Source organism: Mirounga angustirostris, unplaced genomic scaffold (genome assembly GCF_029215605.1).
Source record: "Mirounga angustirostris isolate CCGP_5_RB_7025 unplaced genomic scaffold, mMirAng1.0.hap1 SCAF_12, whole genome shotgun sequence".
Classification (NCBI taxonomy): Eukaryota; Metazoa; Chordata; class Mammalia; order Carnivora; family Phocidae; genus Mirounga; species Mirounga angustirostris.
The window spans coordinates 85,796,008-85,820,110 of NW_026991720.1; the positions used below are offsets into that span (position 1 = coordinate 85,796,008).

The window sequence follows — 24,103 nt, forward strand, 5'->3', positions numbered from 1 at the left end:
AAATTCAATGTTTGTTAGCATTACTGATAGTTCTATGTAATTTTTCACTTTACTTTTTAGAGTGAAATTTCCTCGGATACAAGTTATCTTTCAGAGAGGCAAGTCTGCATAGGGGATAGGAGAGGATGGGGGAGGCAGGCTGTTAGGGTTGCGATCTGGGCTTGGACACTTCTTAGCCACGTGACCTTGGGCATGTCACTTAACTGTTCTGTGCCCAGTTTCCACATTTGTAAAATGTAAATCATAACAGCAATCTCTTCATAGAACTGATGCGAAGATTAAGGAGTTAACGCAGGAAATATGCCTAGGAAAGAGTTCTTGGCCCACACTATTTAACAGATTTCAGCTATGATTCAGTATTTTTTGTTTCACTTCACAAATTCATTTATCATACAAAAGGAACACATTTCTGACCATACTTGTTCTTAGGCTAAATATTAAATTGAATTACTGCTTATCAAAGAACTTACAGTGCATTTTTCCTATGGCTTCTTATATTTTAGGGCTGTTTCTAGGCTCTTCAGTGGAAATGTTATAAATTCAACACAGAAATAAAATCTGAGACTAAAATGAATAAACTACTTATTTGTTAGCATTACTGGTAAATGTATTCACGGGAAAGAGAAGAGTCTACCTGATAAGAAAAAGTGCTCTGGGAGAAGGATAGCAAGACAAATTGGTAGAAGCAGATCCATTTCATAAGATCCATATAATTACTGGAGCGGAGTTGAAAATTTGATTTTACAGTTCCTAGCATCCAAACAAAACAGAAAATCTGACAATAAAGAAGGTCTAATAACTCAAGGGAACAATAATGGTTGCTACGAGCAGGTAGGTACCACCATGTGCATGCCCACTTTACAAGGAAGGAAACAGAGGCAAAGAGAAGTTAAGAAACGTACTGGGAGGTAAATGGGATTCAGAATTAGATAGACCAGAACCACACTTTTGACCACTTCACTGTAACTGATTCCGGGGAACAAAAGCACACTTTAAAAAAAAAAAAAATAGTGCTACATTTTCACAGGGTCACAGCAGATTGGGAGAGGTTTCTGTACTGCAACTTCTACTCAGGCTTATGACTTGAGACCATGGTGGCCTTTTCTTGGTACAGAGAAGAAAACCTAAAGAACTGAACCACCGTTAGCCTAAATATCCTGCCAGTCATCAACTCTGCTTTCAGGCTTTACAACAGGAGATGAGTGAAACTCCACCCAGAAGAAATGACATGTTGGGGCGCCTGGGTGGCTCAGTTGGTTAAGCATCCAACTCTTGATTTCAGTTCAGCTCACGATCTCAGGGTCATGAGATCGAGCCCTGCGTCGGGCTCCATGCTCAGCACGAAGTCTGCTTGAGATTCACTCTTTCCCTCTCCCTCTGTTCCTCCCCCACATGTTTGTGCTCTCTCTCTCTCAAATAAATAAATCTGAAAGAAAGAAAGAAAGAAAGAAAGAAAGAAAGAAAGAAAGAAAGAAAGAAAGAAAGAAAGAAAGAAAGAAAGAAAGAAAGAAAGAAGAGAAAGAAAGAGAAGAAAGAAAGAAAGAAAGAAAGATCATGTTTACTTGGGCATCGCTTTCTCTGCAGGTGCCCTGAAGGTCCCTCTCTTACCCTTGCCCCACAGCCAACCACGCAAACTTCTGGATCCTTCTCCTGCATATTTATTAAATCGATATCTTTCCTTTACCTTCACCACTACCTCCTTAGATCATCTCTTACCCCCAGACCAATGTGATAACCTCGTGACTGGGTTTTCAGAACAAACACAAAAGGTTAACCTTCTTCCAAAGAGTTTTTGTTGTTTGATTTTAAATCTATAGAAAGGCATTTCAAAGAGATTTCTTTTAAAAGTTGCATTCCAAAAAAAGCAATATCCTAACATTTCCCAATTTAGACTATTTTAATTATGTGAAAAGCATTCACCTGATATAATATTGCAATCAGGATTAAATTTAAGATACCAGGTAATCCACATTTGTATTCTAAATAACAAATTCCATAATAACTTGTAAATCTGTTTCTGAAATAATCATATCCCATAAAGAAACCATTAATATCTATAAGTGTCAAACAGTACCTATTACTTTTTAAAAGTAAAAGAATAAAAAGAATGGCAAAGCTTATTTCTCTATGGTGGTTTCCTTTTACTGTCAGAGAACCTAATCATTGTAATCGTAAGAAATACTTTATTGTAATCTTAGTCTGATCCATGAATCATCTTCCTCAATTTAAAATCACGACTGAAGTTGGTATCACCTTCTACCCCTGGTTATATTTAAAGAGTATACTACCCCTAGTATAATTTAGGAAAAAAGAGACAAGTAACTTTCCACTTTTGTTATATGGAGCCAGGCCAAGATGATCAATCAACCAATTAATCAATGAGTCAACCAATTATGAGAAGTATTTCTCATGTCAGAGATACCTGTGAACTCAAAAACCTAGTTAACTTTCTTGTGATAAAGTCCCATTTCTCTTGACTTTGGCTGTCATTCAGGAAAAAGCAGAAAATGCACACCCTTTGAGCAACCGTTCCCACATAAGAAGTAAAACAGTGTTTAGTGCTCGCATTTACATAAGGTTCTTGTGGTGACACAATGGCAGTCCGCACAGCTCTTAACTTTGGCTGTTCCTTCTACCAAGCTAACTTTCTTACACAATTCGGGCCTCTGCTTGATGGTTACACCCTCAGAAGCCTTCTCCTAGCCACCGCCAATAAAACGCTAGCCCTCACTTGCCGACCCCGATGAGTTTTCTTCATCGCATTTATAACTCGCTGACATATTTGATGGTTGCCTTCCCCCTCAGAATACCAGCTCCACCTGGGCAAAGATTTTGTCTAGAAAATCCCATCTCCCCAGTGCCTTGAGAGCTGCTTCACATGGATGAGGACCTCAGTGAATAGTTGTTGAAAAAGTGAATGAAAGGGCACCTGGGTGGCTCAGTGGGTGAAGCATCCAACTTTTGATTTCAACTCAGGTCATGATCTCAAGTCCGTGAAATCAAGTCCCCGTCGGGTTCTGCACTGGGCATGGAGACTGTTTAAGATTTTCTCTCTCCCTCTGCTCCCCGCGCTCCCCACCCCTGCTCTCTCTCTCTCTCAAATAAATAAATACAATCTTAAAAAAAAGTGAATGAAATCAATCTAGGAGTCAGTGAAACTCTAGGAAGAAAGTCTTTTGGAAATACAATGATACCATTATTATTAACTTTTAAAAAATTCTTATTTAAATAATTTAATTTTTTCTTGCTTTCTCTTCCATTGTTATTTATTTATTAAAAATTTTATTAAAGTATAATTTACATACAGTGTTACACTAGTTTTAGGTGTATAACGACTCAACAATTCTATATATTACTCTGTGCTCATCACAGTAAGTGTAGTTTTATTATCTCTTTTGTACACTTCTCAGCAGATTAAGGAGATGGGGTTGACTTATAGCTTCAGTCCACCAACCCAGAGACTGACACTCTTTTTTTTTTTTAATTTATTTTGGAAAGAGAGAAATAGAGAGATAGTACAAGCAGGGGAGGGGCAGAGGGAGAGAGAGAATATCAAACAGACTCTGTGCTAAGCTTGGAGCCCGATGATGCAGGCTCAATCTCATGACCCTGAGATCATGACCTGAGCTGAAATCAAGCATTGGACGGTTAACCGACTGAGCCATCCAGGGGTCCTGAGACTGACATTCTTACAGGAAGAGCCAGAGGGGCAGCTCATTTGATCTCTCACACTGAGATTTGTTTGGGTGACTTGATGTCCCTCTATTTAATATCTTTTCCTGGTGACAGAACAAGCTACAAGTTTAAGTTAACCACAATTGGGTGAATGAAGATATGATAAGTACTTTGATACTTCTCTGGGGTGGCCTTAACTAAAACGGATATCACAAGCATAAGGTTCAGACAAAATGTTTTCCTAGTTAACCCATAGTTCGTTCTTGTCACCCAGTCCTAGGATTTAGGACCATAGGAGGAAGGTCATGAAGATTTATTTTATTTTTTTAAAATTTTTATTGTTATGTTAATCACCATACATTACATCATTAATTTTTGATGTAGTGATGAAGATTTAAATAGCATACTACCCCTAGTATAATTATATAGATCCAGGCCATGAAGAATCATGAAGATGAGCACTCTCACTTTACAAACCTGTTGCCAGAGGTCCAGATAGCCTTCAGCACTTGCCCAAGATTATGTGGCAAGGTCAACTGGCAGAGAAGGACCATATGGCCTGACTCCCAATCCAGTGCTCTGTTCCCTTCCCTGTTTATACCAATAGCAAAGTTGTCTGTCAATAAAATTGAGCCTTAAAGACAAGGAAACATTCTGTATAATATTATAAATGTAAAGAATACATGGCTTAAAATATCTACGTTAAAAAAGTACTATTTTGCATTAATGATTTGGATGAATAATTTGTTGGGAATTAGAACGCTAGCTGCAGCAGTATGTAGAAATCTCCATGGTCCTTACATATGACTTGTGAGATAAGCAAAACAACAGAATGTTAAGTAAAGGGAAGGTGGTGTTTGCAGTTGAGGCTACTTGCAGGAGGGTATGTATGAAAGAAGTATGGAAATGACATAAGTTTATCGGAACGTAAACACATACTCATCAATAGAACATATATAAATGTAATGCTCAATTCTAACATGTTGGTGTAGACATGAACAATGTAGACACAAGTGGGTTTACTATGAAGCTGATGAAGCTCCAACTTCAGGGCCCCTCCCCTTTGTGAGCAACTTCCAAGGCTCTGGGAAGATCTCTAGCAATGTGTTCACTTGACCATGTTTTATAGTATTTGTTACTTTTTAAAATTCAAATTCAATTAATTAACATTTAATGTATTATTGGTTTCAGAAGTACAGGTCTGTGATTCATCAGTCTTTTTTAAAACCCAGTGCTCATTATATCACATGCCCTCTAATGTCCATCACCCAGTTACTCCATCCCTCCAGCTACTGTTCATTTTTTTTTTTTTTTAGATTTTATTTATTTATTTGAGAGAGAGCAGAAGCAGGGGGAGGGACAGAGGGAGAGGGAGAAGCAGACTCCCCGCTGAGCAGAGAGTCTCACATGGGGCTCGATCCCAGGACCCTGGGATCGTGACCTGAGGTGAAGGCAGATGCTTAACTGACTGAACCACCCAGTCGCCCCAATATTTGCTACTGGTTAAGACCGCCATCTCCATTCTGACTATTCCCTCAGCATAGTCCCCTCATGTTGGATAGTGTTGGAGTGGCCATGGCTGCTTTTGAGACTCAGCTAAGGGGAAGCTGAGTTTGAAAATAGGTTATTTTGGTTTAGTGCGATATGGTTATGTAGCTTTGCAGGTCACTTCTATTTCATAGTGTAGTCATTCTTAGCATAGAAAGAGCTTCCTGGGAGCACCTGGGTGGCTCAGTCAGTTAAGTGTCCCATGTTGGGCTCCCTGCTCAGCGGGGAGCCTACTTCTCCCACTCCCTCTGCCCCTCCCAACTTGTACATGCTCTCTCTCTCAAATAAATAAATAAAATCTTAAAAAAAAAAAAAAAAGAAAGAGCTTCCAGAACACTCCTACTGCCCATTGTGCTGATGCTCCTAGCATTGTGACTCAAGGACAATGGTGATAAAGTGTTTACTGAGTGATGGCGATTCAAGAGTAGTTAAGCCTACTGACTGCAAGAAAAGTTAAAAAGCCCTGAAATCTTACAGTTCATACCTGAAAAAAGTAAGACAAAGATTTTTCAATTTGATGATGATCATTTAAATGGCATTATCAATAAGGAGTTGTGAAGGTAAACTGTTAATAATCACCAAAAAAACCCCAAGAAACAAAAACCAAAAAACAAAAACCCTCTGACCCACCAAGCTAGAAGCAGAATTATCTTTCTATTCCCTCTATAGAAAATATTATAAAATCGTCATTTGAAGAGGTGATTTGAGAATATGTAGCCGAAAATTCCAAGGAAAAAAGTCTTATAGAGCATTTCAGTTAGGTAACAAAGATACTATGTTATATTTCTGGATTTGTCATTTTGGGGGTATTGTTAGGTTCTAAAAATTTGTTGTGATTTCTTTTCTCATTCTAAATAAATACATTTGCACCTAATTTTGAATGTGTGATTTTGTATGTTTTTCCTTAAAGAGATCCTAGCCCTTACCCAAAACTGCATAAGCTTCAAATGTGGACTCATAAAACCTGGACCCACCCCTGTTCAAGAGCAAATACTTCATGCACCTTCCTGCATTTCATAAATGTCTTAAATCGCAGGTCCTAAAACACTAGATTAGTCTAGATTACAAAGTACATTTTCCATGTTGCTGAGCATAGCACATTCAAGCAATAAATGTATTTTAATGCAGGACAACATTTAAAAAGAGAATGACAAGTTATCATTTCTTCTCTGTTACTTAAGGCAGATTTAGCTCAATTAAAACGTTCTTAAAAGGAAATGATCACATTATAACTGCATTAGGATTGATGAAGCGACTTTTAAATAATTGTTTTCTTACCCTAGACACGTGCCACTCACTTTTGGCCTCTGTTGAAGATGAACCTGAATGAAAGCTACGTTGACCTTCATGAACCTCAGGGGCTCAGCAAAAGTCCCAGAGAACCTGTAACTTCTGGGCCTTGCTTAACTGGCGTGCTTCTGAGCAGTGCTGGCTGAGAAAATCTTCAAGTGCTGTTAGAGTTTAAAATGCTAGGAATACACGAACACATGAGCAAGCAGCAATTACATGCCGGTGCATAAAGCCTCTAGTTAACACTTGGAAAACCTGTTCATTGCGCAATAGCCCATTAAGCACAACATACGTGTATGGAGATTACAAAGACCTCCTAGAGCCAGGAAGTTTCCCAAATTCACAAATGAACTTTCCCCTTTCTTCCCATCTCTCTTGGGTGGTGCCGTAAGAACAAAGAACTTAAAAATAGCTTAATTTGGTATAAAATCAAGGCCACTTAAAAAAACAAATATTAGCAATTTCTTCTAGTAAGAATTTAAGACTTATTTCCTTCCTCAGAATAATAGCCACACAGGTCCATAATCCCTTGAGGTAAGACAAATTTCAGGATCCAAATTACTTATATAATTAATGTATGGATTTCACAAAGGTGATGTGCTGCATATAACCACATGTTCCTTAGCATCCCCAGCAAAGTCTGGGGCAACGCTCTGCAATCAAACACATTAGTATTTCTGCAGTGAAATGCAGGAAGATCCCATAAGCAGTATAAATAAAGATTATAAATAGCTCTAAATTATTTCAACTCAGGATTTGCTGACAGATGAATCCAGGTCATGTTAGGCTTTGCCATCATACAATTTTTTTTTTTTAAATAGGCTTGTGGTATTTTTTTTTCTGAGTTTTTTTGTAATATGGAATTACAGATCAGGGACGGTGAGCCTGTTTCTCCAGGAGCTCTATTTCCTTTTACTCTTATGGTAGAAGGATAAATCATACGGTTTTAATCTCCCAATGCCTGGGTCGTTTTATTTTTATTTGGTTATGCCCTTCTTCAGAAAGCCCCGGACTTTTCAAAGTAAATCAGAACAGAAACAATAGAAAGAGCCACTGTCCTCTCGGGAGGCTGCCTCTTTTCTCAAAGCTCTGCCTGAAAAACAAGCTGCCTTTTAAAATGCCGCACAGAGCCATGGAAGGAGGCGAGAACTGACCTCACAGAATTTATGGAAGGGGAAAAGCATCACCAGAAATCATGCCTCTAGAGAACAGAGTGGGGGCCCATAAATACTGAACGCTTGAGGAGTACCGGGATGGAGCCCTGCTGAGGGTCCCTGCAGCCCAAGGGCTGCGGCTCCTATTACTCAAAACTCACACCTCAGAGACAAGCAGGGCTCCAGGAGCTGCATGTAAACCGTGGCATTTGATAGAGAAAGATCATAAAGTTAGGAAATGGATGCAATCTGGCTACTTAGAACTCCCTGCTATGACCGGTGCAAATCTCAACAGGAGCAACACATCTTCTCATCTTTTCAAGGGAGATAAATGGAACACAGGCCCATTAACTCGAGGCTGGGGTGATGGAAAGAGAGGAGATGAATGGGGAACTTTTAGAGGAGCTTTTAAAAAGCTAGACAGTGTCACTCCCAGGGGATATGACACGTTACTACAGGCGAAGGCATTCAAGAAAGGGACTTGCCTCATTCCATATTGTGAAAAATTAGAGGAAGCACGTGAAGATACTGGTAAAATAAGCAGTTCCGGCACTTATCCACCCTTTTCCTGCTAAGAGTGATTTTTGAGGACAGGACTACTCACTGAGGAGAAAATAATCTTGCTGTACCCAAAAGCACCAAGAAACACAGTAAAGGCTTATTTGCTACTTTGCAATTCATCTGCTTCAAAATAATTCTGCCATCAGAACCATACATCATTATTATGCAGGTGATCGATATTTCTACAGTTTTACAACTTCTGTTCAAATATTTTGCTAGAGGCAGTTGTGCATGTTAATTTCCAGGAACAACAATAATGTAGAACAATGATTACATTACACTTAGGTTTTTTACTTCCTTTGTTACTGAGCCTGCCAGAGAAATCCTAAGGGTACTAGCCCATGGCAGCAAAATAATCTACTATAAATAGAGCAACATCTTGATAATAAGTATAAAAGTACTACCTGATGAACAGGTAAATGATGACTCCCAATTTTAAGCATAAAATGCTCTCATTTTCAGGATAACTGGTATAATGTTTCTTAGCTTTCATGTTTGTTTTAGTCCTCTCCTAGCACAAAAACCTCAACTTTATTAGCATTTATGTATTATGCATAACGTTTTCTTCTGTGGCATATCTATGTACATTTGTTCCACTAGTTTGTAAATTTTCTAAAAAATGTAATCATGCTTATCCTCTAGTAGTGAGCCAGGTTCTTGCCTTATACTCCTTGAAACAAATTGTTTTTGCTACTTCTTAGCTTCCTGTACATCAGCTATCTACAGAGCACTTTGGAATGCAGAATTCAAGGAAGAGGGAAAAAAAATCTACCTTCAAAGGTGAGACTTGGGCCCCGCATGGACTATTCCATGAATTCTGAGACCACGGGTGGAGTAAATGCATGTGGAATGGCTCACAGGGAGTGCTGTTCTTGGCAGAGCCCACAGTCTCCCCCGCTCCTTGGAGGCAGCCTGTAAGCTGCTGTCGTCCCATGTCTGTGTCTACACATCCTTCAGGCTCTCAGAGAGCGCAGGCTTGATTTGCCTGGCCTGTGTCTATACAGAGACAGCAGCCCCTGCCTTGTGAAATTCAGAGGCTGTAGCCAAAGGGGCAGCAGTCTGATTTGTGGGTAAGAGGCAGGGAAGGAAAAAATGGTTACTGTATCGGATAATGCTTTGTGGCAGCCCCGGGAAGCATCCTGGGGCTTCTGGGTCCCAAATGACAGAGACGGGAATTGTGACTGAAAGGAGCCCACAGATACGACTTTAATTAGGAACAGGTCCATTCCACACGAGAGGAAGTCCTCAAATAACTCTTGGATCTGTCAAGAGCAAATGAATTCAATTTTGGTAAAATACGATGACCGAAGTTGAGATAAATCATTATTTTATTAATGAAAATGGTCAGTTTAGAGAAATCAACATGTCCAACATCTTTGTCTCAAAAGATCAAAGTAATCAATTGTTTGAACATGGAAATCTGGAGTTTATGTCTATCCCTCTGTTTTGCCCACAAAAAAAAAATACCCTTTGGGGGGGAATTTAGCATATTTTTAGCTGAAGAAGTATATTTCAAGGACAGTACTATAGGAAGGACCATTATATGGAAGGGAAATTTCCACTTTAAGCATCTACTAAAGACTGATATTAAGGATTAAGAGAGGTCAAATAAAGTAGAAGAGTAAAACTCCTCAAAAATATTCTGTACTTACACTAAAAACAGGTTTCCTTAAACTCTAAAACCTCTCTTACGATGTAGAGAAAGAGCCGTGTTTTAAAAGCAACTTGTCCTCACCTTCTGTTTTATATTTGTTTATTAGAATGAGGCTACTGGCAATAATTTCTGTTTTGACTGACTTTATTAGTAAACAGTCTACTGGATCTACAAACCTTTTTTTTTCTGAATAAATGTGACAGTATCTGATTTATTGTACTTAATATTTTGCCCCTTAGTCACTTCCTTGGCTGAAATCCCCAAACCTCATTAGGTGACTTCTTTCAGTTTATGGCAGATGGACAATGACCACAGGATATAAAATGAACAGCTGTCCTCCTCCCCTTTTGTACCTTTCTCCCTTTCAGTCCTTATCCCCATTCCCTCACTTCCAAAATATTTATATTTTTTCCTCTTTACTGCCACTCCTTTCATAAGGAACAAAGGAACCAATTCTCTCCCAACTTATGGAATACCATGCTATTTCCAGCTGCCTTTCAATGTCCACCCCCCTTTGCATGTTTCCTCCCAAGCCCACAGCATAGAGCTTTCATCAGATCCTATGCTGGGAGAAACATAGGAAGAGAAATGCAAAATGTGTCAGGCTTTGCCAGATTCCCTGCCAAGCAGCCCTCCTTTTCCCAGGGCCAAGCCCATACAACCTAGCCCTAGTGGTCAGGTCTGGCTCATTTTCTGGGAGGACTGATCCCCACCTTAGGCAGCAGGTGTTAAGTACCGCCCCTCCCCACCCCAGCAATCTGGAAACTCAGCATTACCATCCTTGCTGCAGTTCTGGCTTTGACCTTGATCTTCAGGTCTTAGAATGGCCTCTGCCTTGTCCCCCTGCCGGCTTCCATCTCTCTAACCTTCAAATGGTGGTGCTTTGCCTCTGGAGCAGTACTATACCTGCTCTTATGAGTCTCCCTCCCAAATGATCAAGTCCTGCCTCTGGACCTCCCTCTGTCTGGATTTTCCAACACAATGTGCTCTCACTCTCCTCTGTAGTCTGTACCCCTTCCTTGGCTTCTTCTCACATGTGGACTCTTTCCCCCCACCTATGTGATAAATAAAGTCCTTGCAGGCTGAGCAGCATCTTGGGTTTGGCTTTTTCCACAGTGGATGCAGACACATCACATTATGTATAGCATATGTCCTAAAGATCTCTCTGAAAGAAGAGGTCTTGATCAAGAGTCGTTGATTGATAAGAACATGAAAGTTGCTGGCTTGGATCAGGTTCTCATACTGCCCATGGACTTGCGTCAGTAGTCGAGAGTGGGTATAGTTTTGAGCAACCAGTGTCGAACACCACTAAGTCTCTTTCCTAACCTATGAATGAGATCCAGTACAATCCACAGTTACTTAGTTCTAGTTGCAAGCAGAATTCTGCCCTATAAACCAAGAGGGATACTTGTTAGACCACTTAGCCCTCAAGGGCTTTAAACATTTAAGCTTTAAAGGGTGCAAGTGGATATGCAGAAATGTGTATAAATGTGTATAAAAGCAGAGTGAAGTAGGTGTGATAATATGGAGAAGTGGGAATTAGAGATATCAGGCTAGGGCAATGAGCTGAGTTTTCAACGGGGGGGATCATTTAGTCTATACCAATGATCAGTTTCTTCTCATCCTATAGTTTATTGCTTATATCCCTTCTACTAGAACAGCCCTCAATAAATTTTAGTAGAACATATTTATGAATGAATTGCTGATACTTATTTTTTAAGCCTCATCAAGTGGAGTGACAGAATTAAATATTTCAAAAGGAAAAGGACATAGTATCTTTTAAATTGTATTTTAATTCACATAATGATAATTATTTAGTTATCAGTTTTAATTATTCAAGAACACTTGTAATTAATCTCAACAATCTTTTCCAGAACCTTATGCTTAGTAGAATTTTACAATATTTGAGAATATTCCCTTTTATAGCTTAAAACAGGACATAAGAATTTGGGGTGAGGTGGATTTGAAATATATATATATAATAAAGCTTATTTAAACTGGTCTTTTAAAATATACATTCCCCAAAAAGGAATAGATCAAGTCCAGGATGAAGAAGCAGGACAACCTGAATTATAATCAGTTCCAAACCTTTATTTATTGAATTTAGATAACACAGAAGTGTTCTATATATAAAGACTTCAGTTTTTGTGTTAATATAGACCTTTGAAGATCTAAAACTTAAGTCATAAACACATCTTATCTTAGTATCTTTTATATCCAAGAATTTTACACTCAAATAAACATGTTATTTAACCTTAAATTCATATGTATTAAACTAATTTCACTATTAAATTTTTCTAAACTTCTGTATTTTATTAATATTTGTTTTGAGCTCAAGTCATCAGAGATTTTGTTCATCTCATACTTAGAGATTATGGTTTTAGAAGAGGTTTTCACTATTTCCTAACAAATTCCCCAAGGTTTTACTCACTTACCAAGGACAGTGACTCCTGAAAAAAATGAGAGTCTAATTTAGAAACATATCTCAGGAAGCTCACAGAGGAAATGAGCAATAATTCCTACCAAGACATGGAGGGCTCAATTTCTCCTTGCTCTGAATTAGCTGATCTAAGAGTAGAGAGAGACTTTCTCTATTGGGTCAGGTTCTGAGTAATTAAGATGTTTATGAATTAGGCTTGAGGGAAAAGCTGCTTCTCTTATGCTAAATGCAATATAATACCTCATACAAGTAGCATTTTATTCATTATACCTATTTAAGAAAAAATAGTGCCAGATCTCTTTTCTTTTACAAAGCAATCTTCCAATTCACCATTAATAGTGCCTCTAACTTTCCTTATTTTCTAATTTCTGTTTTTCAAAATACACTCATACAAATTGAGAAGCTCTCATTTATCTCAGAGACTCTATAGCACAAGTAGTACATAAGAGAACAAATCAGGCCTAAGGACATTTTCATATTTTAATCTGTAAAAGTAGAACATTTATGATTTAACGGCTGTCCCCTGTCTTGAGATGGTTAAAAACAACCAAAAAAGACAGTAAAAAAAATGCCCACAGAAAACCCCAGATCTTTAAGATATTCATAAGTAAAGCCAAAGAAAAAAGGTATTAATTCTATAAAGTATGAATAATAGATTCTAGCTAGTTCATTAATAACTGATAAATACATGGATATATATTACTGTCCACTAGCTTCACTAAAAGCATAGTTTATTGGTGATTTTATGTTTCCTTCTGGGTCAACTTTTCCATTGATTGAGGTCTTCGGATCACCATGCCCAAATCCTCTCTTGGCATGAAATGTCTGCATCGAACCAATTTAGCACTTGGTTACCTACTATTACAGACATCTCTGTAATAGTTACTTGTCACTCAGGCAAGAAATATTTATGATCACTTACTTATTTTGAGTCCCTGGGCTAGGGGCTGAGAATATCATGATGGACAAGACAGATTTATCTCTCAAACTAAACTCTGTTCTTTATGCCATATGTTTTTAAATGCTTTACCTTTAATCCCCATTTAGCCTCCAAATTCTATTAATCTGAAGAAAGAGCTAGGCTAAACTGAACAAGCATAGTACTTGGCAAGATCTTATTGAGTGAGTCAATGCAGATTTATATCAAGGAAGAGACAAGTCCACTCTGAACACAACTGTCCAAATGATCTTTCTTAAGAATCAATTTCATTATATTTTTTTTATTGCTCAAGAGACAAAGAGGCCATTTCTGACTTCTATTGACTATTCAGTAAGTTTAAAACCCTCGCCGATATAGATTAACTCTTCAAATGGACACAATTTTATCTGACATTGACCACAGCCATCCCCTGGCCAGTCCTTCTGTTCCGGGAGGGCACTCACGTTCCCATCCTGTATCTTGCTTGTGTCACTCTGTCTCCTCACCTGGAAAACCTTTGTCCCTTCCAGTGACTCATGTTGTTGGCTTTCAGGAATTCTCCTAAGAAGCCTTCCTGACCTGCTCTACTCTGCAGGACCTGCCACCATGGGGACCTGTACACATGTCCATCTCTGTTTATAGCATTCTGGTAGTTCCCTAGAGGTTTCCTGCTCTGGATGCATCCAGAGCCTTCTACCAAACTGCTAAGCACGGTAAATACCCCTCTGTTTTCCTTTTTTTTTTTTTTGGTCTTTCTATAGTTAGCTCAGGAAAGGGCTGGGCACACAGCAAATACTCAGTGAAATCTTGTGAAGTGAATGAACGATACAAAGCATTACCAGCACTTCCCTTGGACCCAGGATCCTGCCTGAAAAAGCAGAATTTGGAGGCATCTGTAAGATAATGGTTTGCAAGGACATCATCTCAAATCTTTCTTCCTATCCCAGAGGAAATCTAAAGGAAACGGGGAAATGTTTCTAAGGCTACAACCATAAATTCCACTAGGTGACTCTAATGAATCAAGTGAGGATTGTGTCAGATCAATGCTTCAGCACAGAAATGGATATGAGATCTTTCATTGGAATGGAAAAATGAAAAGTTCATCTACAAACATTTTGGACATTTTTCAAGATGGTTTAGCTATTGATAACTTGATAAATTTCAGGTTACAGAGCTGTGTTTTCAGGATGCTTTAACTTTAAAAATTCTTTTGGTTGAGATAGCCTGTATGTTTATGCATATATTCATATGTGTGTGTGTGCACATGTCTGTGTGTATATATGTATATATATTTAGAAAGGGCTGGAAGAGCATTGCTCTGAAACAGTGGCATGATAGAGTTTATTTGATATGCTTAGTAATTTAAGACATTTCTGTACACATAGCTCTGGGGTACTTGGATAACGCTTGTGATGGAACTGAAAATGTTTACAAGAGCAATATAAAAATATCAAGGCAATAACTTACTCAATTGTGGCTATATGTCCATAATTGTGAACATAATTCACCATGAAAACCATGAATAATGACAGAATTCCCTAAAAAACTGTCCCTATTACATCTGAATCATCACACTACACAGTGAACATTTAACATCCTTAAGGAATTCCAAGGAGGGACACTAAATCTGACTGGCCATAATGAACCATTAGCAGAGAGTTGGATAATTCCACAATCCGCAAAGAAATATAAATGTTGGATTGTCTACATACAGTGCTTTTTTTATAACACACGCAATATAATTTTTGAACTGAGTATAAATGCAATGGCTGCTACTTGACTCTACGTTTGTTTTTTTGGTATTTGGTTATCATGGGACTTGTAAAGCTCAGGATGAATTCATGCGATGATGACATCTCTGGAATCCGTGTGTGTGCCCTCATCTAGCCCCGACGCCATCCATATAAACAGAATGATGCTACCTGAAGCACTCATAATGAGTTACACAAAACCATTTCTGAAAAGTTGTGGCCACACTTCCATATTGACCATTTACCCCCATACACCACACAGCTTATGGTTTGCCACTACATTGTTTCTTGGCCACCCTAATCCTTCTTAGTTCCCAAGATTTTTATTCTCAAAATGCAGTAAGCAAATTCCCCAGTGAAGTCCTAAGCAATAAGTTATCATTCTTCACTAAATATTTTGTTTCTGATGAAACCAAAGAGGGAGACAAACCATAAGAGACTCTTAATCTCAGGAAACAAACTGAGGGTTGCTGGAGGGGAGGAGGATGGCGGGCTGGGATAACTGGGTGATGGACACTGGGGAGGGTATGTGTTGTAATGAGCACTGGGTATTATATAAGACTGACGAATCACAGGCCTGTACCTCTGAAACCAATAACACATTATGTGTTAATTAACTGAATTTAAATTAAAAAATGTTTCAAAAAATAAAAATAAAAATAAAATAAAAAATAAAATAAATATTCTGTTTCATTTCCAAACAATGACATGTTAAAATTTCTTTTTGATTCTAAAACTGCCACTCAGAAAAGATTTCTAAGTATTTTTTTAGTTATAAACTTGATATATTTTTATCTATCTGTCACCTATCCATCTACTTATCTCTTCCAACTTCCTGATTCTGTTATTCTTCTAGTCTTCTAACCTAGGATTCAAATCCGTGCTTTAAATAATACAAGCAGCTCTCTGGCCTGGTAGACGGCGGTCCTTGTTTTGCAGTAAAGTCAAGGGCTCTTATTAAGTAGTCATATGTTTGGGTCTAGTCCCAAGCCCTTGGTCATGGTGCTTGTTCTGGCTTTGGGATCTCAGGCACCAGACCCTGAATCTTCTGATTGTCCCCTTCCCAGCCCTGTATCATCAGCTCTGTTGCTCCTGGTAGGGTGATATTAAAAGGAGAGGAAATTAATCTCTACCAGCTCCATGGTATACTCCTTACTATTTATAAAAATAGAGGTTTTTGTCCCCTTTAAGGTAGGATAATTTCATTGGTGCTGGAATAAAATTCCTACCTACCTTGAAGAAAGTTCAAATACTAGTAGAATTGTGAAGCATATATTTTAAAGAGGATTCTCTTGTATTCTTCAATTGGTTAGAAATAATATCTGAAATTAATGTTCATTGCCCTAACAAAAAAGTTTAGAATTAATACTTGGAATACAGATAAATAGGAAAACCTTTTCAGCATATTTTTTAAAATATTAATAGCATAATAAGTTTAAACACATTGGTTCTAGTTACTTGCCTGTCATGCTAGAGTTTTTTGGGTTTTTTTTAAGATTTTATTTATTTATCTGAGAGAGAGAATGAGAAAGAGAGAGCACATGAGAGGGGGGAGGGTCAGAAGGAGAAGCAGACTCCCTGCTGAGCAGGAAGCCCGATGCGGGACTCTATCCTGAGACTCCAGGATGATGACCTGAGCCGAAGGCAGTCGCTTAACCAACTGAGCCACCCAGGCGCCCTGTCATGCTAGAGTTTTTAAAAGAATTGTTTCTGTAGCACCACAACTTTCAAAAAATGCACTTCACTTGTTTCTGATTATAAAAGTCTTGCATGCTCTTTACAGGACATTTAGGATACACTTGCTAACGGATCCAAGAAAACCCTCATAAGAAAGTCTCATTATGGGGCGCCTGGGTGGCTCAGTCAGTTAAGCATCTGCCTTTTGGGGGCACCTGGGTGGTTCAGTTGGTTAAGCAACTGCCTTTGGCTCAGGTCATGATCCTGGAGTCCTGGGATCGAGTCCCGCATCGGGCTCCCTGCTCAGCGAGGAGCCTGCTTCTCCCTCTGACCCTCCTCCCTCTCATGCTCTCTGTCTCTCATTCTCTCTCTCGCAAATAAATAAAATCTTAAAAAAAAAAAAAAAAAGCATCTGCCTTTTGGCTCAGGTCATGATCTCGGGGTCCTGGGATCGAGTCCCGCATTGGGCTCCTTGCTCAGTGGGGGGGACTGCTCCTTCCTCTGCCTCTCCCTCACGAGCACCACTCGTGCTCTCTCTCTCTCTCTCTCTCTCTAATAAATAAATAAATAAATCTTAAAAAAAAAAAGACTCATTATTTTGTTTTAGCTAACACTTTCCTTATGACCACATATGGACTTTGGAACAGTCTGTAAATTGTTGTAGTCCTGCTTTCGATGTGAGAAGAAAACAACCCAAACTGTAACAGGCAGTCTCACAGTAAGGCCTAGAGAAGCTTCCGTGAGGCGCGCAGAGGAGAAGGTGACAGCATCAAGGCTTGAAGAAAACTGTGCTCAGGCGCAATCAACCACAGAGAGCTCCCGGCTGGGAGAACGCCGCTCTGTGATCAGGACTGGGGGGCTACTGCGGGAGAAAGTCCTTTTGCTAATGGTGGTTCTCCAAAGAAAAGCGGGTGAAGACAGTGGGGTGGGGGGGGGTAGGGGACGGGCCTGGGAATGAAGGAAGCTGTCCGTGCCCGTTCCCGAGGCACAGCTGCTGCATCTTCATGTCACAGAGGCTGGGAGGCGGTTTCCCTTACAGGACCCAGATCAAGAAGACGAGCCCCCATCCAGAAGGCTGTATCCTTCTTTACCTAGAACATTCCTACTGGAACCTTGTCCATGTTATTTATTAATATATGCCTTTGGAGATGAGAACGGAAGGTAATACAGACAGCAAAGCTGTACACACTTAATCCAGGGGTACTTTATTTTACTGAATGCTTTGCGTAGGAATTTTGAGCTCTACTATAAAAAGCACTTAAAAGAAATATGGCCAGGGGGCGCCTGGGTGGCTCAGTTGGTTAAGCGACTGCCTTCAGCTCAGGTCATGATCCCAGGGTCCTGGGATCGAGTCCCACATTGGGCTCCCTGCTCTGCGGGGAGCCTGCTTCTCCCTCTCCCACTCCCCCTGCTTGTGTTCCCTCTCTCGCTGTCTCTCTCCCTCTCTCTGTCAAATAAATAAATAAAATCTTTAAAAAAAAAAAAAAAAGAAATATGGCCAGATACATTTTTAAAATTATCCATGCCTGAATTAAACATGGATTATTTGTGCCAAACACGAAGCCCTAACTGGTTTCTCTCAGGCAACAATAATTATCTCTTTCACTACCAGCCAGTCAAGGTGCAGGAAATTCAACAGATTTTCAGTCTTCTTAATCTGAGCAAAACACAACCAGTCAGGTAATTCTGCTCTAACAGTCCAATCCCAATCGTTCGAAATCCGTATGTAAATCACTTTAAAATGTTTTGGGTTCTCTGTACCATTCTTAAATACCGCTCCCTGCTGGAGAGAAGTGAGAACAGAATGCAGCATTTATGATTTTAAATTTCATTTTAAAAATGTTTTAAATTATTTACAGCAATGTTAAGATGGATTCTTCTCTAAATCTAAAAGCACCTGGCACTATAATCCAGATGACACACTATGATTAAAACAAACACCTCCAAGTTAAATTGCTATAATTGCTAAAAACACTTACCAATGGAAAATTGGAGGACAGAGGCTGTTGTTGTATTAAGGCTGGTGGTAATCTAGAAAAAGGAATATATCAAAATAAGACAAGATAGAAAGATAGGAGGAGAAAGAGGAAAGGGGGTTGAAAAGAGGAAAAAAAGGAGCCATAAACAGATGTTGCATTAATCCAGTGGTTAGCTTATTTTCATCAGTATGTCTGAACATACATTTCATGGTGTCCTGTGGGGAATAATGCTGTGAGATCCTGATTTAGACTCTCAGGGTCCTGTTGAAAACCATTTTCGGTGTGATCTACCAGGTAATCTTGTGAGGGCACTTAACACAGTCCCCTCCACTCACCCCTCAACCTCCCCCCATCCTAAACCAACAAATCTAGAGCCCAAGCGAAGGCCATAAAAAGGCTCCCAAACAAAAACTAGGAGGTAAATTCAGAGCAAATGAGGAGAATAAGATTATTTTGCAAAGTAAATAGAAATACAACAGTTTAAGGTATAGGATTTCGTTAGGGGATGATGAAATGTTCTAAAATTGATTGTAATAATGGTTGCATAATTTTGTGAATGAACTAAAGGACTTGAATTCTATAATTTAAATGAATGAATTGTAGAGTATGTGGATTATTTCTCAATAAAACTGTTACCTCTCCAAAAAAAGTAATCAAATTATGGGCCTAGAAATATCCTTCCAGTACATTTCTATTACATTCCTTTAATCTCATGAAGAAGCATGCTTAAACAATTTCCCCCCTTCTGAAAGAGGAATGGTACCCTATTTAATCTGAAATCAATTTAAATTTTTAAAAAATTACTTATTTATTCTGTGGAGCAGTGACTTCGACCCATACCAGTTCACATGGGATGAGAATTAGGGTTCTCATTTTCAGTGACTCTCTTGTGGGGTTCCTGACCTTTGTAAGCTAATGAATGGGATGCCTCCCATGACTGCACCTATAAATTATAAAGTGTACAACTGTGTCTTCACCATGGCAAAACCAGTAAGCTTACTTCCGCTTTTTATATGTCATAATATCATCCTTTGTTGGCCCCCACGTGATGGAGTCCACAACTGCGGAAGGGTCAGGAGATACCCAGTTTATGAATCACTGTGGGAACTAGTGGGGAAATGAGTGAGCAAGCTTCTTGTTTTGCCAGAATTCAGCTGAGATGTGAGTATCCAAAGATCAGATGTATGCTTCCCATTTCTACAACACAAATTGGAAAGATGACTGAATGTATGCTTTAAATATGTGACTCTGAAGTCCATGAGGAAGCAGGAAAGGTAAAAGAGGGGAGGGCAAGAGAGACATTTTATAAATTATTAGATTATCAGTATAGATATCAGCTCCTAACTGATTTTAACGGTAGCAAAAATCACTGATGTCAGGGTGTCAGAGCAAATTCTCTCTGTTTAATTTAAATCCCTCATTATCACAGATTATCTACTAAAAGAAAACTGGCCCATCACGCCCAGAGCTCTGTTTCCTGCTCTCTTCCCCTCAACTAGAGTCATTAAAGAAAAATGCACCAACAGAATTTTCTTTAAATAACTAGGATACCAGCTCCTTTTCAAGATTCCTTTAAAAGGAATCTGTTCCCTCCCCCCTCCACACATACAATTTTTAGAGTAAGTTCAACTGTTTGTCCCCTAAAGATAATTTAATCTTACAGTCCAAAAAGTCACATGAAAATTTTTAAAGTTTTCACATAAATTGAATGAATGCTCTTTCCACCTCTGATTTTATATAACTGAGTAGATTCCCAGATGAATCATGAAACACTCCTGAATATAAGTTCTTTGAAACAATGGTATCCTATGTAAGCTAAAAGCACCATGGTTATTGCTAAGGCTGGTGCATGAAATATCCGAGAGAGTCTGAGATACTTACCCTGTTGGTGTCATAAATGACACTGTGTCGCCTGCATAATGAAGTTCCACAGACGTGACCGTGGCTAGCAAACAGTAAGTTGCTTGGAATACTGCCAAATTTCAAATTACATGTGCTAACTGAGAGTGAGTGACCCTGGACCTAGATTAGTCATTGATTCTACATTTTTTTTTCTCCACCAGGGAAGCTAAGGACTGACAGAATGGCTAACTCCCATTTCTCTACCTTTACCCATTTAGCTCATTAGTAAAAGTGTCGGCTACAAGGAATAGGAAAGATGAAGAGAAAAAAGTAACAGGAGGCATTGCCTATCAAATCTGTTCACCTATGTTTACATTTGGGGGTTATAAATTATTTCTTATCCTTGGGTTCACATATGTAATTTTAGTTTGCAAAGTTATTAAGTCTTTACATCTGACATTCTGAAAATGAAAAGGGTCTCTTACATGGCTTTTGATAAACCATACAGCAATTATGAAGTCTGACAACTTTTCTCCTACCAAATCTCAGTGGTCTTAAGTTATCAAATAGACCCTAAATCACAGAAAATTAGTAGGACCACAAAATGAATATGAATTTGCTACTGGCTGAGGCTGTTTATTCTGCACATCTTCCCTGCAAATTTTTTTGGGGGGGCGGCGGTATGATGCTGTTTTAGCCCAAACTCCTCCCTGCAACTAAAATGCATTTCCAAATATATGAAAATAATTCAATAAATAATTTCTTTAAAAAAAACACAGGGGGTCACATAACCCACCTGTTTCATGCTCTGAGAGAGCACATTTTCTCTTAAAGGAGTGGGTAAGTGAATTCCTCATGTCCTTCACTTTGGACCAGCAGAATGAGTAAAGTTGGGATGTCACCACCCGAATATGGAGACCTCACGGAGCTAAATAAAATGTGTGAGGGCTGCAACCACAGCAGCAGTGGGGACATAAATGCCTGGTGTTCTCATGTGACAGCAGGTGCCACCTCTCACTGACTCTGGCTTTTATTGAAATAAAATGCCACATGACTCAATTCACAAAATGGAGATGCTCTTGCTGGCATCATAGAAGATATCAAATTAGCCTACTAAAGTTCTTTGCCTGTGATCCTTTGTTTCACAACTTCAGTAATTTATGAAAAAGAAGGCAAATTTGTTAAAAAGGGATTTTGGGGGGCCGATACCTTTCATCAGTTCTCACGCACAACAGTTTTGACTGTATTCAGTCTTGAGCACCAAGCAAATATTTGAATTTTAGTGAACATAATAGCACGTTAACTGACAACTGAATTCCTTCCTTTTCATTTGGTTGATCTGTCTTCTGTAAACACAACTTGGGTACAATATATATTTTTGCTCCTGGGACACCAACACAATATAAAAATTGTTGAAAATTAGAAGTTGCTAGTGTGTAAAATGTGGATGTCATCCCTGTCTTTATTAATGTATCTTCACTCTATTCCCTTGGAGTCCACAACACAATCCTTCGTACTTATGATGGGAATATAAATCTACATATGTCTTTTTTTTTTTCTTCCTTGGAAGAAGAAAATTATTTCAAGTATTTTCTTTTTTACTTGAAAGGCTAATCTCACATTAATTATATAATACAATTCAAAACTAGCCATTTTGGGTACATAAACTCTAATGCTCAATAAACTGAGGAATAGTGAAAACAATCAGGATTAAAATTTACATGGGTCAAATAAACTAGATACTCAGTTTTTAGTTTAGAAACTGTAGAAATAAGAATTCTGGCATTATATTCTTAGAGATGTTTATTTCTTATTTATCAGTAGAAACAAAAAAGAACTTACCAAGCATCTCCAGAAATATTACCAATGGGAGAACATTCTAAAAAAGGCATTTATTCTAAGCTCAATTAACTATAGTAAAATTTTATTTTGTTTAAAGTTTTATAGCTAATTAATTCAGTCATGGTACATTATTTAAAATGCACTAGCAAATCTATTTTTCAAGAAGAACTTCACTACCAGAGTCACATTTGTCTGCAGGAATATTATAACACCTTGTGTGACTTGAATTATGAGCACCTATTATTTTAATTTGCATCCAATTAATTCTGTTTGTGTTCTAATTTCAGCTAAAAATTCTTCAATTTATCAATGTTCTGCAGCTCCTATCTTTAATAAATTAAATGTATCCATTGCCATGAAAGGAGTATTCATTCAAGCAGCATAAAATAAGAACCATGTTATAAAAATTAATTGACTTTCACTTTGATAACTAAATCTTCTTCTAATTGCCTAGCTAGTTTTTCTCCCCTTTGTATTGTGGAAGCCCGTCTTCTGGCCACTTTTAAAGTTAATGAATTTGAAACACGATGTGTTTTGTAGGGGTGAAAAATACAACCTGTTAGAAGCGCTATAGCTCGAGCTGAAAATCAGAAAAGCAAAGTGTTATAAGAGATGCTATGAGTAGAACACTTCTCGCAAACAAATTGAGCCAGGAGTATAATATAAAATATTGCTTTTATATCCTTTTTCAAGAATGTGAAATGTAATCTTTCTGCCAGAACCAAGTAACAACAAAAGGCTCATTAGCTGCATGCCTATGGCTAGTGGTTTCATTGCTTTTAATTTAGAATGCTCATGTTTCATTTTACATATGATCCAAGAACTTCTCTTTGGCAGGCAAAGTCTAATCAGTCTAAATTAAAGGAAAGTAACCTACTCCTAAACAATTTGGCATAAACCAAAATTTGTTCAAAACTAGTTTATTCAGTGCACTTTCACTTCTTAAAAAAAATTCAGTAAACTTCCTCTGTGGTTGGGACACAAAGTTTTAAAATAATGTGATAAAGTTGCTTGTCTAACATTTTTGGCTTGCAAAGAGAATATAAGACAGTTAAAAGTAAAGCTTTATACAAGAATTTAGAAAGCCATAAATTATTTAAATATGATATACATATATATGTGTGTCATCTCTGTTACATGTATGTCATACCCATATTTTTAAAAAGCCATCTAATCATAATGATGCACCATGTGTATCCATTGATGCTGCCCATTTTATTACTGAATTTTTAATTTTTACTTTTGAAAATAAACTATAAAACCACTGTTCCCCATTTTGAGATGTTTGTAATAGGATTCATAATATAAACAATGCTGCAAATTTTCATATGACTTATAAGAGCATAAACGAATCTTTTGTTGGCAAAACGCTCCATAAAGACAGTGTATTTGGAATAATGTACATAAATAGCATGTACTTACCAATTCTCTCGGACCATATGGCTCACAGAAGGTGACAGCATTGCCATGCATAATTGCACCACACTGTTCTCCAGTCTCACAGTTGTTACATTCAACCCTGTGAGAACAGAGAATGCACCCCCAGCCTGAGAATTAAGTAGCACAAAGTGGTTTATTGCTCAGGTAAGGAAAGATGTAAGCTACTGTTAATCGGTTCAAATCAACATTTTGAGGAAGGTTATAGTTTTTTTTTTTTTTTTTTGTATTGTGACATGTTTATGAAACATGAAACCAGGAAGCCTTGAACTAAAATCCCAGTTCTTTCGGTCACTCACAGCGGTGGGCAAGTTACTTAATCTCCCAAAGTTTT

General features: G+C 38.3%; 1 protein-coding gene across 1 annotated transcript in view; it reads right to left on the reverse strand.

The window, feature by feature from the left end:
- RELN (reelin) overlaps positions 1–24,103 on the reverse strand; it is a 530,360-nt gene that overhangs the window by 238,991 nt on the left and 267,266 nt on the right. Inside the window, exons 7-8 of the mRNA XM_045864852.3 lie at positions 23,755–23,851; positions 18,649–18,700 (exon numbers count right to left, since the gene is read on the reverse strand). Coding sequence (XP_045720808.1) covers positions 18,649–18,700; positions 23,755–23,851 — 149 coding nt within the window. The remainder of the gene's footprint in view (positions 1–18,648; positions 18,701–23,754; positions 23,852–24,103) is intronic.